The sequence below is a fragment of the Hyaena hyaena genome, unplaced genomic scaffold (genome assembly GCF_003009895.1).
Source record: "Hyaena hyaena isolate Hyena2069 unplaced genomic scaffold, ASM300989v1 scaffold_296, whole genome shotgun sequence".
Taxonomy (NCBI): domain Eukaryota; kingdom Metazoa; phylum Chordata; class Mammalia; order Carnivora; family Hyaenidae; genus Hyaena; species Hyaena hyaena.
This window is the reverse complement of record NW_024080931.1, coordinates 1564733-1578265: the sequence shown is the minus strand read 5'-3', so window position 1 is coordinate 1578265 and position 13533 is coordinate 1564733. Positions and strand designations below refer to the sequence as shown.

The 13533-nt window shown below is 63.9% G+C and overlaps 1 protein-coding gene across 1 annotated transcript; it reads right to left on the bottom strand.

Moving 5' to 3' along the window:
* Positions 1–3: 3 nt before the first annotated feature.
* On the bottom strand, positions 4–9004 carry MFSD12 (major facilitator superfamily domain containing 12). Its single transcript, XM_039247535.1, has 10 exons — positions 8604–9004; positions 4372–4582; positions 2859–2997; positions 2587–2769; positions 2339–2431; positions 2151–2243; positions 1586–1756; positions 1418–1512; positions 489–619; positions 4–393 (listed from the first exon to the last, which is right to left on the bottom strand). The coding sequence occupies exons 1-10, from the start codon at positions 8899–8901 to the stop codon at positions 371–373; spliced, it is 1437 nt and encodes a 478-aa protein (XP_039103466.1). The 5' UTR covers positions 8902–9004; the 3' UTR covers positions 4–370.
* Positions 9005–13533: the final 4529 nt, after the last annotated feature.

The window sequence follows — 13533 nt, the reverse complement described above, 5'->3', positions numbered from 1 at the left end:
GTCTTCACCGCTGGGTGGCTTTTTATTCATGATCAGCAGTGGCCTGGGCACAGGGTGTGGGACTCGGGTCCCCCCTCCACCCCTCAAGCCTGAGACTCCCATCAGGCCCAGGAATGACACACTTCATCCAGAGACCAGGCAGCACCTAGGAAACCCCGACCAAGCCTGGGGTGTGGGGTGAGCTGGGCGCACTCCTGGACCACGCGGCCAAGCTCAGTGTCGGGGCTGCTGACCGCCCTGCCCTCACCTGCCACCCTCACAGCCAGGTGAGGGTGGGGGGCAGGGGTGGGTGTTGCAGGGGGGAACACGGAGAGCTCGGCCTGGCCTGTAGAGTTCATGTGCACGGGACAGCAACCGTGGGGGGCGCGTGTCAGGCTTGGGCTCCAGGGTCCCCTGCAAGGGAAGGGGGAGTCAGTCTGAGAGGCCGGGGCCTGTGGGCAGGCGTGGGGGCAGCTGGTGGGCAGGGCTGGGGCGCAGCCACAACTCACAGCTGCGCAGGCGAATGGGCCAGACGAGGAGACTGCACAGGCAGAGGGTGGCGGCCACGCCCACGCCGCCGGTCACAGCCACCATCACCCAGCGGTAGAAGACGATGCAGGCCCGGCAGCAGAGCTCCAGGCTGGGGGCGGGGCAGAAGGGGGGGGCAGCCGTCCGTCAGGGCCCTCGGGCTCAGCTGCTGCGTGGCCAAACCCGGGGGTCACCCCTACCCCCACTCTGCCTCCCGCGGGTCCAGCCTCACCCTCACCTGCCCGGCCCCTCCTCCTGCTCGTGCCCACAGCAGCCACCAGAGGGCTCCCGCCGGCCTTGGCGCCCCGGGCCCTGCCCCCCTCCGTTACCTGCCCCAGCCACCCAGGCCTCCTCGGTTGTTCGTCCAACACGCCGGGCCTAAAGCCTCTGCTCCGTGGTTCCTCCCCCTTTACCCGCGATTCCCGGACACACAGCAAGTCTCAGGTCCAGGGTCACCTCCTCAAGGAAGCCCACCCTGACCTCTTGCCCAAGTCAGGCCCTCACAAGTGGTGTTTTCTACACACGTTGCATGGGTTTGGGTCACGCAGCTATGTGCTCATTAAAGTGGCTGGTGTTGCCCTCCGGTCCCTGAGGACAGAGGAACCGACCGCCTTTGTTCCCAGACCCCAGGCTTCTGCGAGGCTCAAGCTCAGTCAGTGGTCTAGAACCATCTGGGCCTGGAACCTGAGGTTCGAAGCTCTGGACCCAAATTCTGCTTTGCCCCAGCCCTGCCCCCTCCCCGGGCGCATCTGGGTGCTGTGTCCTCCTCGGCGCACAGCCGACTCCGCGCTTGTTTACAAGTCAGCCAGGCGACCTCACCCATGTGCTGCCCCCTGTCCAGGCTGAGCCCCCACACCCGGCGCCCCCACACCCAGCGCGTGTACCAAGTGAGGAAGCGAGCAGCACTCACGAGCAGGGATGCAGGCTCTGGATGGCCATGACCGCCAGCCCGTTGGCCACCTTATCCGAGAAGCTCATGGCACCGTACACGAAGGCCCCGCTGTGCTGGGGACACAGGCAGGGAGGTCACCCCTGCAGCCCGGGCCGACCCCCGCCCGGCCCAGACCCTCAGCCTTACCGTGTGGGGGCCGATGAGGTCGGCCGTCATGGCCAGCGAGGTGACGAGGATGGTGGCACAGCCCGCACCCAGCAGCACGGCGGCCGCATACACGGCCACGCCCAACGTGTCTGCCAGCGCCACCCAGGCCGCGAAGGCCAGGATCACCAGGAGGCCCGTGAAGTAGGTCAGCTGCGGAGGAGCGGGCCCAGGTCAGGGCCCCCCACCCCGTCTCCCCCGCGGGCCAGCCGCAGCCACTGGGGGGGGCCATCCCCCTGGAGCCCGTGCTGTGGAGCCACGGCCGCACCAAGTCCAATAAAGTTAAATAGAGTAAGACGTTCAGTCCCTCCGTCGTGCTGGCCAGAGTTCAAGGGCTCCACACCACCCCCGGCTGCTGCCCTGGTGGCCCAGCATTCCAGAGCTGCTCCAAAGCCGGGGCTCTAGAACTCCATTCCCAGACACCTCCCACCTCCGCGGCGTGGGTGCCGTGGTCCGGAGTCCCCCCCCCCCCCCCCCCGCCCCGAGCTCGCAGCTGTGGGGTCCTTCCCTTCCTCCACCCACACCCCCCACCATCCTGCCCACTCACGTTCCTCCCGATGCACTTGTTCACCGGCTTCATGAGGAAGGACGAGCAGAAACCGCTGACGTACATCACCAGCGGGATGGTGGCGATGAACTTCTGTAGGGGCAGAGCGCGCGCGGGCACGTCAGGCGCGGGCACGTCGGGCGCGGGCACGTCGGGCGCGGCCCCGGCCGCCCGCCGGCCCCACTCACCTTGGGCAGGCTGAGCGAGTAGGTGAGGTACATGGCTATGTACGTCTGGGACAGGTTCACAACGAGCCTCGTGCTCATGTACAGCAGGCCCACCTGTGGGACGGCCGGCCGGCAGGCAGGCTCTGGTCAGAAGGGCCCTCCCTGCCTCCCCCTCCCCCCACCCCCACCATGAGCCATCTGCAGGGCAGCCCGAGACAGAGAAGTCTGCCCGGGATGTAGGATGGCGCATCGCCCCCCCCCACACACACCTGATAGAAGGCCGGCTCCCGCAGCCAGTGCTTCCAGAGCAGCAGGGGCTGGGCGGTGCGGGGGGCCAGCAGCGGGCTGTGCTCATCCGGCTCCTCCGCCCGGGGCCGGCGCCCCTCCCTCGTGCCCAGGTGGAACAGCAGCGAGAAGACGGCTCCCACCCCGACCACTAGCAGGGACAGGTTCTGGAGGCCAGGCGGGGCCGGGGTCAGCCCGCGCCCCGGGCTCAGGCCCCCACACACACACCGCACCCCCACACCCCCACCCAACTCACCCGGAACACCTGCACGTCCTGGACCCCCAGCTGGTCCTGGACGTCCGGGGCCCCGTCCGTGTGGGGGGCGCCCTGCAGGCGGAGCAGCACCCAGGCGGCCCCGTACACGGTGATGTTGGCCACCACGGTGAAGGCGTACCTGGCGGGAGGCAGGCGAGGTTCAGCGTGGTGGCCTGGGGGGGGGGGGGGGCTCAGCCACCAGATGTCAGACAGCCCCAGGACAGCCCTCCCTCCCCGTGATCCAACAGGTTACAATGACCCACGGGTCCACCCTGACATCCGGGGTACCGGGACCGGGCAGGGGGTGCGGGGGGCTGGAGGCGCTCGGAAGCTGGGGTTCTGGGACTCTGCTGTGACAGGGCCAGGGCTCCCCGGCCCAGAAGCACCCAGGTTTGCTCCTGCTCGCAGCCCTGGAGCAGTCCCTCCAGGGGGTGAGTAGAGGGAGGCAGAGCCTCTGGATCTCACACCAGGACTCGGTTTCCCTTTCTGAAAGCGAGAACCACGCCCCCAGAGACCACAGTGAGGGCACAAGGCTGCTGGTAAAGCACCTGCAGGCAGAAGGCGCCCCATAGCCCGGCCTCCGCCCAACCCAGCCTGCCAGCAGGGCCCGCGGCGGGGGGGGGGGGGGGGGGGGGGGGGGGGGGATTGCACAACCCCGAGCTTGGGCGCCACGATGCGGAAGTCAGAGGTAGGGTTGGTGGGGGGCGAGGCAAGGCCCTCCTGAAGGTGCAGGAGGGGCGCACGCTTAGTGGGCACCTGCGTGAGCCAGCGCCCCCCCCCCCGAGGCTCCTGCCACAGGGGCCGCCGCCCCCTGACCAGCCCCTCTGCCCAGCGCACGCTCGCCCTACCCTCTCCCTGCTGCACACGGGCCATGCGGGCGGGCTCTGCGCCAACCCCAGCCTTGCCATGACGATTAAAGACCATGCAGCAAAGGGCCTAGACCTGTGTGCACACAGCAAGCACTGCATAAATGCCCCCACTGTCATATCCGGGGGAGCCTCTTTCAGTGCCTCAAGCAGCCACCAGAGAGGGCCAGCGCCCGCCGTAGCCACGTGCGGCAGGCGGGATTCCGCGTCGCCCAGGATGTCCCACAGGCTGGTCCCGTCCTCTAAACCCTCCCCTCGGGGAGGGGGTGGGGGACCATCAATAAGCGCCATCACTCCCACTGTTTCCATAAAAGTGACAAAGCGGTTCTGCAGATATCGGTAACAGAGATTATCCTGGGTGAGCCAGGCCTAATCAGGAGACCCTTGGAAAAACCCAAGCCTCAGATGGGACCCCAGCCCCAGCCAGCGCCTCGACAGGGGGGGGGGGGGGTCCAGATAGACCGTGGAGCATAAAGTACAGCTGAGCAGCCAGACCCGTCGCCCGCAGAACCCACGCGGTGGCGGTGTCCGAGGCCGTTCAGGCCGCAACAGCGGACGCGTGCGCCGTCTCCCAGGCGGGCCAGCTGGGGCTGCGGGACCCAGGGCCACACAGCCGGGCAGAGCCCGACGCGGACGGGGCCCCGTACCTGAGGGCCGTGAGCTCCACCTTCTCGTGGTCGCTGGTCGCGAGCTCGGGGACGAGGCTGAGGTGGGCGACCTGGGTGGCAGCCCAGCCGAACTGGAAGACCACGACGAAGGGCCCGTAGTACAGGAGGGCGGCCCACTCGGGGGTGCGGCCCCCGCAGCCCAGGCACGCGCTGAAGATGAAGGGGAAGGAGAGCAGGACACAGACGGTGCCTGAGGGCGGGCGGAAAGCGAGGGTCACACCACGGCGCTTGCCTAGGGCCACCCGCTCCCCGGGGTGCGACCCGCGGGGGCATGACCTAGGCCCAGAGGAGCCCCCCCAAGTCATACGGCGGGGTCGGAGTCAGCGGCCCGGCGCCTCCGGGTTAAGGGTTCCCAGGACTAATGGGGAAACCGAGGCAGAGGGGCCCGAGGTCGTGCAGCCCGAGAGGACAGCAGGGCCAGGCCTCCACCTGCAAGTTCAGCTTACCCCCCCCCCCCCCGGTGTCCAGCAGGGAAACAGGCCCATGAGGTCATGTGCTATAGCGAGTAGGGGGGCAGGGCCGGGATCTCCCCACACCAGCCTTGGGCTCCCCGGGGCTGCTCCCTTGGTGACAGGTGGCGAAAGAGAGGAGCCGGAGGTCACGCGGCAGGTTGAAAGGGCGCCGTGGGGGGTCGCCTGGAGCACTGCCCACCAGACACGCCACTTATGGCCACACATCCCCTTCCTGCTCGCCTGGCAAGACCTTCTCCCCAGCTCCTACCACGTGGCCCGCGGGGCTACCAGCGGTCAGGAGGCCAGGGGACGCCGGGCGAGGCCACACTGGGCCCTGCCCTCCCTGAGCCCCCGTGTCCCCATCAGCCCATGAGAAGGCCGCTTCCTGGGAAAAACCCAAAACTCAGAACAAGCCCATGTTCCCAAGTGGAGCCAACAGGCCCTGCGGGACCTGCCCTGCCCCCTCCTCCCTGTCCCAACAGGCTCCATCCCTGCCCCAGGGCCTTTGCACGGCTTGTGCTGCTGCCTGGAATGCTATTCCCCTCCTGTCCCAGCAAGGCTGAGTCCTCTCCGCCCCACTCAAACCCCGCATCCTCAGAAAAGCTCTCCCTGGTCCCCGCCCCGACACCGGCCGTCTGGACACGGCTTCCTTCTCACGTGCCTCAGCACGCACACGGATGCTGTCGTCTCTGCTGGCTTCCTGCCTGCCTCCCCCGCCAAACCGGGAGCGTGGGCAGCAGGTCTCTCTGGGTCACTTGTGCGGCCCTGGGCCACCAGCATGGAGCCTGTCACAGATTTTTTGAATGACTAATAACAGCGCCTTCTATGTACAGCTTGAAGGGGTGGGTGTTACCACCATCCCCCTTTGCCAGGCGGGGACACAGGCCCGTCGCGGGAGCCGCAGAGCCGAGAACCTGGCCTGCTGGGCGCCCCGGCCACTCCCGCCCTCTGGCTCAGGGCCCTCGCCCCCACCTCCCTCCTTGGTGGGCCCAGCCGCTCCCCTCCCCTCCCCTCCCCGAGGCTCTGGACCTCACGCCCCAGACCCGGGGCCCCGTGATGGGCTGCGGTCCCAGGATGGGGAAATGAAACCAAAACCACCTTCCTTTGCTATTTCTCTGGAACGGGCGCCTGGGAGGGGCCTCCTGAGCTGCTCCTGGGGGCCCCGGGCACAAACTGTACAGTCGGGTCAGAAGAATGTGCTGCCCTGGCCGGAGTCCACCCTGCAGCCGGCTGGGCCGGGTTAACCTTTGCCTCCACGAGGCTGCCTGGCCACGGGGCCTTGGGCAAATGGCTTTGGGCCTCAGTTTCCAGAAAGTGGAGATCACAAGAATACTTGCCTCATGAAGTCAGCGTGAGCTAACGTGCATGGGGCGCCCGGGGGGGCTCGGTCAGTTACGCGTCCGACTTCGGCTCAGGTCATGATCTCGCAGTTCAGGGGTTCGAGCCTCACTCAGGGTGGGCTCTGTGCTGACAGCTCGGAGCCTGGAGCGGCTTCAGATTCTGGGTCTCCCTCTCTCTCTGCCCCTCCCCCTCCCCCACCACTGCGTTCTGCATTCTGTCTCTCTCAAAAATGTTAAAAAAATTAAAATAGGGGCGCCTGGGTGGCTTAGTCAGTTAAGTGTCCGACTTTCACTTAGGTCATGATCTCGCGGTTCGTGGGTTCGAGCTCCGCATCGGGCTCTGTGCTGACTGCCAGCTCGGAGCCTGGAGCCTGTTTCAGAGTCTGTGACTCCTTCTCTCTCTGACCCTCCCCTGCTCACGCTGTCTCTGTCTCTCTCTCCTAGAAATAAATAAAACATTTAAAAAAAACTTTATAAAAAAAATTAAAATAAATAAAAAGATCAACGTGCAAAACCTGCCTCGGGAGCTTTAAAATTGGTATGTCACAGATGCACAGCTATCTCAACCGGCTGGAAAGCACGCACGCACGAACACGAACACACACACACACACACACACACACACACACACACTCCTATTCATCCTTCAAACCCCCAAAGCTAATGTCCCTTCCTTCAGAGCTCTGCTTCTCCCTTATGAAACCCAGTCCGCCCACACGCCCCAGCCCGGACCCCACAGCGAATCCCACGTCTGGCGCTCTCGCCTCTCGGGGCTGGGGGAAGCCAGAGGGCTTGTTCAGGGAAAAAGTGAATCCATCACCACCACCCACAGGCTCAGCGGCAAAAAATAGAGAAGTGGGAACTGTCACCAAGGTGGCTTTCACTCAGGTCCCCTTATCAGGCCTCAGGAGGAGCTGCCTCAGCTTCCTCTCTCCTCACATCCTCCCGGGTCTCCCCCCACCCTCCCCCTGCGGTGAAGGGGTGCAGGTGGCGGCCCGCAGCCCCCAGGCATGTTGCACATGAACACAGGGCCTTCAGCTCTTTATGTACAAAGGTGCCTAACCTTTGCTGGGGGGCCGCCGATTCTTCCTCTGGGCTCAGGGGGGAGCTTCGTGGAACCCCAGGCCTCCCACCGACGGAGGGGTCTCAGAGCTTTTAGACACGCGGCGTCCGCCGCCAGGGATACCTTCCCACGGCTGGCTCCGTCTCCCCAGGGGTGTCTCCCCTGTCGGCCCCAGGGAGAAGCCCCCCCCCACATCTGTCACCTGGCAGGCCTAGGAACTCTCTCGTTTGCTCGTTGAGGAGTAACCTGAACAAAACCGTATCTAAGGCTCTGGGCTCAGCTCCGTAAGCGATGGGCACCTCAGCCCGAAGAGGGGCACCTGTGTCCCCGTGGAGCCGAGCACAGGTCTGCAGGAGCCTCCTGTGTCCCCTGCTTCCCTCCCCGACTGCTACAGTCTAAGGTGACCCAGGAACAGCCGGCTGCTTGCAGATCTGCTGCACCTTGCAAAAAACAACAGGGCACTCAAAAGGGCCCGGGGCAAGTCACTGCCTCCCGGGTCACTGTTCCCAAGGGCAAGGAGGCAGCAGCCCGCCCCTCCTCACTTCCAGAAAGCTGCCGCCCAGAATTCACAGGACTGGGTGGGACTCCTGTTGCTGCCTCCTGAAATGCCCCGCGGGCCGAAGGCCCAGGACGGAAGGGCAGACAGCTCGGGGGCTAATCTTCAGGCCCAGGGGCCGTGGAGGCAGCCGAGGGACCGAGGGACGCTGGGAGGCAGGCCTTATCAGGGGTGTGCACCAGGCAGGACACCGCAGCTCCGGGCGCCCGCGCCCCCCCCCACACACACACAGGTGCTCCTGGCAGCTCCTCCGAACACAGGCCACCACCCTGCTGGCCCCGCGGACCCCAGCCCCCTCAGCCAGACAGTCACAGAGCCCTGACTCTTTGGTCTAACCTGCCCCCAAGTCTCTGCTCCGGGGACAGCACCCTCAAGCGTGCCAAGCCCCAGGTTGCCCGAGATGGGGCAGAGGACCGGCAGGAAGGCGCTGGAGACGCGGACAGACGGCTGCTCTGGGCAGCCTGACCCACACCCACGCGGACTTACAGACAGAGAAGCCAGACCAGGCCGACCAAGGAGGCGGCACCAGGCAGTCAGGGCGTTCAGGGTGCCCATGGGGGTCAGACAGAAAGACAAAGGGAAGTGACACTGGAGGGTCACATGGGTGGTCAGATGGCTGACAGAAGAAGTACAGGGCAGTTAAGCAGCCCGATGGGGAGGCTCGTGGATGGGGCAAAGTACAGGGCAGCTGCACACAGGAGGCTCAGGCCTAGGAGGGCGGCTGGGGCCCTGGGGCGGGCAGTCGGACGGGGGAGGCTCCAGCCGGCGGGCAGTCAGGTGGAGGCTCAGCCGAGACTTACCGACCAGATGCCAAGACTTCCGAGGGCCGAAGCGGGCGCAGCGGCCGGCGGCGTGGTCGGCCTCATAGCCCACGAGGGGCGTGCACAGCCCGTCGGCCACCTGGCCGAGCAGCAGCAGCAGCCCCGCGCCGCGGGAGCTGTAGGCGCGCACCGAGTGCAGGTAGAGCAGCAGGTAGGTGAACCACATGGACGCGCACAGGTCGTTGAGGAAGTGGCCCACGGCGTAGCTCAGCCGAGCGGCCAGCGACAGCGGCCGCGGGGGCGCCCCCGCTCCGGCCGCCGGGGGCCCCGGGCCCATGGCCGCGCCCCGGACTCCGGCAGGGCGGTCGGGCGCGCGGCACACGCCCCGCTCTCCCCGCGCCGCCGCCCAAGTCCGCCCCGCCGAGCGTGCCTGCGGCCGCCGAGCCCCCAAGCCCAAAATTAAGGCCTGGGAGGGGCGGGGCGAGGGATACTGGCGGCCGCCTCCACCAATCGAGGCCGCTCGCCAGGGCCAGGCAGCCAATAACCGGAGGGAGGGGCGTGGCCTCGGGGCTAGTTCGGCCTCCGGGCCCGGCCCCGACGAGGCGAGAAGGTCCTAGCGCCGGACGGTTCCCCTGCGGGTTAGAGGGACCTCCGCGGACGTGGGCGGCGACACAGGAGCGCCCAGACCCAGACACCGGCCTTCAGGCCCGCGCCAGCCCAGCCTGCCGCATACGAGGCCTACCGTGTGGGCCGGGCGGGGCTGGGCCGGGGCGCCAGAGGTGGGCGGGGGGCGCAGGGGATGCGGGAGCATTCTGAGTCTGAGTTCGCTCCTCCTTGGGGTCCGCTGACTTCTCGGCCCGGAGAGACCCAATCGGACGCGGAGAGGACTCATTAGTTCTAATTAATTAGTTATTTAAGGATAATAATGGGGATAATCATCATAATAAACACCAGCTGGTATTTAATGAGCGCCGGCTGTGCCAAATGGCCCACGTGGGTTTTCTCACCCAAGCCTGGGGGGAAGCGGAGCGAGTGTCTCCCATTTCACGGCCACAAACAGGCCCAGAGAGCGGAGAGGGTGTGCCCGGGGGCGCAGGGGGTCAGGTGCCTGCGAGGCCTGTGATCACAGTCCCTCCCCACCCTCCTCCACGGCCCTCGCACGACTGGGTCCCCACGCAAGCAGTTTCGAGTTCCCCCAAGTCTTGGGTGCAGGCGTCCCCCACGCCCCCAGCCCCCCCCCCCAGCAGCGGTTGAACACCTGCACTTTGGAGCCATAAACCCCACTCCCTCCTGGCTGTTACTCTGGCTGTTACAGCCTTTAACTTTGGGGGAGCCTCAGTCTCCCCAGCTCTGGAATGGGTATAATGCCCATTAAAAGTGATATGGGGGAGGGGTGCCTGGGTGGTTCAGTCCAGTAAGCTTCATCTCACGTCATGATCTCCGGTCCTTGGGTTCAAGCCCCGCTTCAGGCTCTGTGCTAACAGCTGAGAGCCTCGACCCTGATTCAGATTCTGTGTCTGCCTTGAGAGGCAGAGAGAGAGGGGAAGAGAGAGGGGGTGTGTGAGCGGGGGAGGTGCAGAGAGAGAGGGAGACACAATCTTAAGCAGGCTCCAGGCTGAGCTGTCAGCATGGGAAGTGGGGCTCAAAACCACGAGCCCTGAGATCATGACCTGAGCTGAAGTCAGAGGCTTAACCGACTGAGCCACCCAGGCGACCCTAAAAAAATTTTTTAAGTGATATAGGAGGGCCTGGCTAGCTGAGTTGGTAGAGAATGTGACTCTTGACCTCAGGGTCATGAGGTGCAGTCCCACACTGGGTGTAGAGATTACTTAAAATAAAACATTTTTTAAAAGTGATATCATGGTTAGCTCTTAGTCCCAGAAAGTCGACTCATCACCCCTTCCACCCGTCATTATACTGTACCCTGGGCTGCCCTGCATCATAACCATGACACCTGCTCTCCATCACCACCACACCCCGCCCCCACTGTAGCTGGGACTCCACTGAATCCCCACGAAGGCAGGGGGAGCACTATGTTATCTCCAGTAATGCCCGGCACATAATAGGAGCGCAAGAAACATCTGTCCACGGGGGGCCTGGTGGCTCAGCCGGTTAAGCATCCGACTTCAGCTCAGGTCAGGTTCTCACAGTTCGTGGGTCGAGCCCCGAGTGCTCTGTGCTGACAGCTCAGAGCCTGGAGCCTGCTTCGGATTCTGTGTCTCCCTCTCTCTCTGCCGCTTCCCCTCCCTCACCACTGCGTTCTGTCTCTCTATCTCTCTCAAAAATAAATTTTAAAAAAAACTTAAAAAAAAAATTATCTGTCCAATGATCAGTGGGCACGCATCGGCAGAGATTCGGAAGTGCAGACAGAAACTGGGAAACAGACCAGACCCCGCCGGAACCCACTGACAAGCCCAAGACTCAGGCAGCCAAAGGGGTCCCCACCCAGACCCCCACACTGCTGCAGACTGCCCACCGCAGTACCCACGTTTTTAGGAAAAGGAGCCTGAGAAATGGGTTCGGATGGGGCAATGGGGACTCAAGAGATAACCTAGCAGGGAGCCCAGAGATAAGAGGTCACTGCCTTGGAGGAGATAAACCGATAAGGAGAGACAAGAATCTGAATTCTTTCCTTCCTGCGGCTCGCACGCTCCCTTTCTGTTTCTCTGGGGCCGGGGTTGGGGGTGGAGGAAAGATGACTTGATATTCTTGCCTCAGCTTTACAGGACTTTTCAGAATACTCGCCTGAGCTTTTCAAATATTTGTTAAGTTTTGATTTATTTAAGTAATCTCTCCCGCCAACCCAACATGGGGCTCAAACTCACGATCAAGAGTGTCTTGCTCTAGGGACTGAGCCCGCGGCCTCCCCACTACGAGCCTCCCTCGGGGATCTTGCTGTGCCTCTTGCGGTGTCTTACGGGGAAACAGACAGAAGTCCTGGCCAGAGGGCACAGCGCAGCTCCAGGATCCCAGCTGGGCTCCTCGTGATCTCTGGCATCTTTGTGTTCTTTATTCACTGGCCTCGGGAGGGCCCACCTGAAGACACCCTTCCCAGCCTCCCGCTGGGTCAGGAGCCCACAGAGATGCTCCCGGCAGCCCTTGCAGCAGATGCTCCACGGACAGCAGGGGCTGGGGGTGGGGGTGAAGGACCATCAAATGTCCGGGTTTTCCTCCAAGGGGGCCAGCCGGGACTGCCTGGCCTGGACTGGGAGTGGGGGGAGACAGGGAGGCCGACCCGACAGGGAGCTGCCTCTGAGTGGGTCATTCGCTCCTTGTTTGTTCATTCATGCTTTCGTGGGCTCCTTCATTCAGTGAGTCTGGCCTCATGCTGAGCAATGCTGGCGCCCCAGAGATTCTTTTTTTTTAATGTTTAATTTATTTCTGAGAAAGAGAGAGAGACAGTGTGAAGAGGGGACGGTCAGAGAGAGAGAGGGAGACACAGAATCTGAAGCAGCTCCAGGCTCTGAGCTGTCAGCACAGAGCCCGACACGGGGCTCGAACTCATGACCTGAGCGGAAGTCGGATGCTTAACCGACTGAGTCCCCCGGGCGCCCCTGGAGCCCCAGAGATTCTGACGTCCTTGGTCTGAAGGGGGAGAGAGGTGCAGGGCTGCGGGAATCACACAAAGGCGGGCTGACTGAATGGCAGGTGGAGTCTAGACTTTACCTCCAGGCCCATGGGGAGCCACACAGGGTTCTGAGAGGAGGTGGGAGGGTGGAGACAGGAAGCGGCCCCAGCTGTAGGGGTTGGAAACCGGGGCAGGGCACACATGCCCCTCCCCCCCAAGTAAGAGCAGGAGTCAGATTTGCAGGGAAGATCAGAGAAGGTCTTGGCAAGGGGGAGGACGGAGGGTGAAGGCCCTGCCCTCAGGATGGGGCAGAGACACACTTGGGGTCAGGAGAGATCCAGCTTTGATGTCCCCCGAGCAGCCCCAGCTGCCCCCCAGCTCCAGCTGGAGATTGGATGTCCGGGGCCCCAGTGGGAAGAGGGGTTTGCTTTGATCTTCCCTCAGACCCAGCCCACTGGGAGTGGGGGTGGGGGAGGCGAGGCGGAGGGGAGAGGTGGCCCGAAGGGGAGAGAAGCCATCAGGAACTTCCTTCCATCCCAGGGTGGCTCTGGGGGGCCAGGCAGCCTCAGGCGAGCCCCCCCTCCCCCGCCTCGGTATCCCTTTTTGTAATGGGCCTGACAGTAGCCCATAGGGGGCACCAGATCATGCTTTGGGTGGGGGGCTGTCCGGAGCGTCGCAGCACAGGAGCAGACTCCCGCCCCCTCCAGGTTGGTACAACCAAAACTGTTTCTAGGCATCACCCAGTGTCCCCTGGGGGGCTCGCTTACCCTGGGTGGCAACCACTCACTGTGCTAGAAAATTCTCTGCAGCAGGGGTCTGACGCTGCATGGACAAAACCAGCCACAACTGTCAGTAACGCTGACCGGGCGGCCTGGTTCTGCAGGAAAACATTAGTCCAACTCCTTAAACCCGTACAAGGACCTCCTGAGGGTAGACTCAGTTATCCCACTTCGCAGAGGCGCAGACTGAGGCTCAGAGAGTTTGTAAATTGCTCAAGTCACACACGAATGGCTCAGGGCCACCTCCCTGCCCTGAGCATCTGAGGGTCCAGCAGCAGCACAGGGGGAGGGGTGGCGTGCCCCCTCCTCAGAGGTTTGAGACCCCAGCCCCCACACCCCTTCTTTCGAGCAGCTGTGACCTGTGTGTCCTCAGCCCTTCCTCACCCTTCACTCCCCTCCCCCGCCCCGTGTTAAATTTGTCTCTAAAAAAAGCCGGAGGAGGGCTGGGATGTCCTGAGAGAGCGCTAACCACCTTCTCGATTCTTCTGTGTCTTCCTACATACCCTGGAAAAGCAGTCCACGGGCCCCAGACAGCGGCCAGGGCTGCCACAGCACCGTGGTCACACCACCATTAGAAACAAGATGTGGCTTCGCGTTTGTACAGAAACACACACGTGTACGT

Excerpts from the sequence above, each read along its gene's own strand:
- MFSD12 (XM_039247535.1), bottom strand. The coding sequence starts at position 8,901 with ATGGGCCCGGGGCCCCCGGCGGCCGGAGCGGGGGCGCCCCCGCGGCCG. Across the intron at positions 4,583-8,603 it reads GAAGTCTTGGCATCTGGTCG|GCACCGTCTGTGTCCTGCTC; the intron begins GTAAGTCTCGGC and ends GCCCGCCCTCAG. Across the intron at positions 2,432-2,586 it reads GGGAGCCGGCCTTCTATCAG|GTGGGCCTGCTGTACATGAG; the intron begins GTGTGTGTGGGG and ends GCCGTCCCACAG.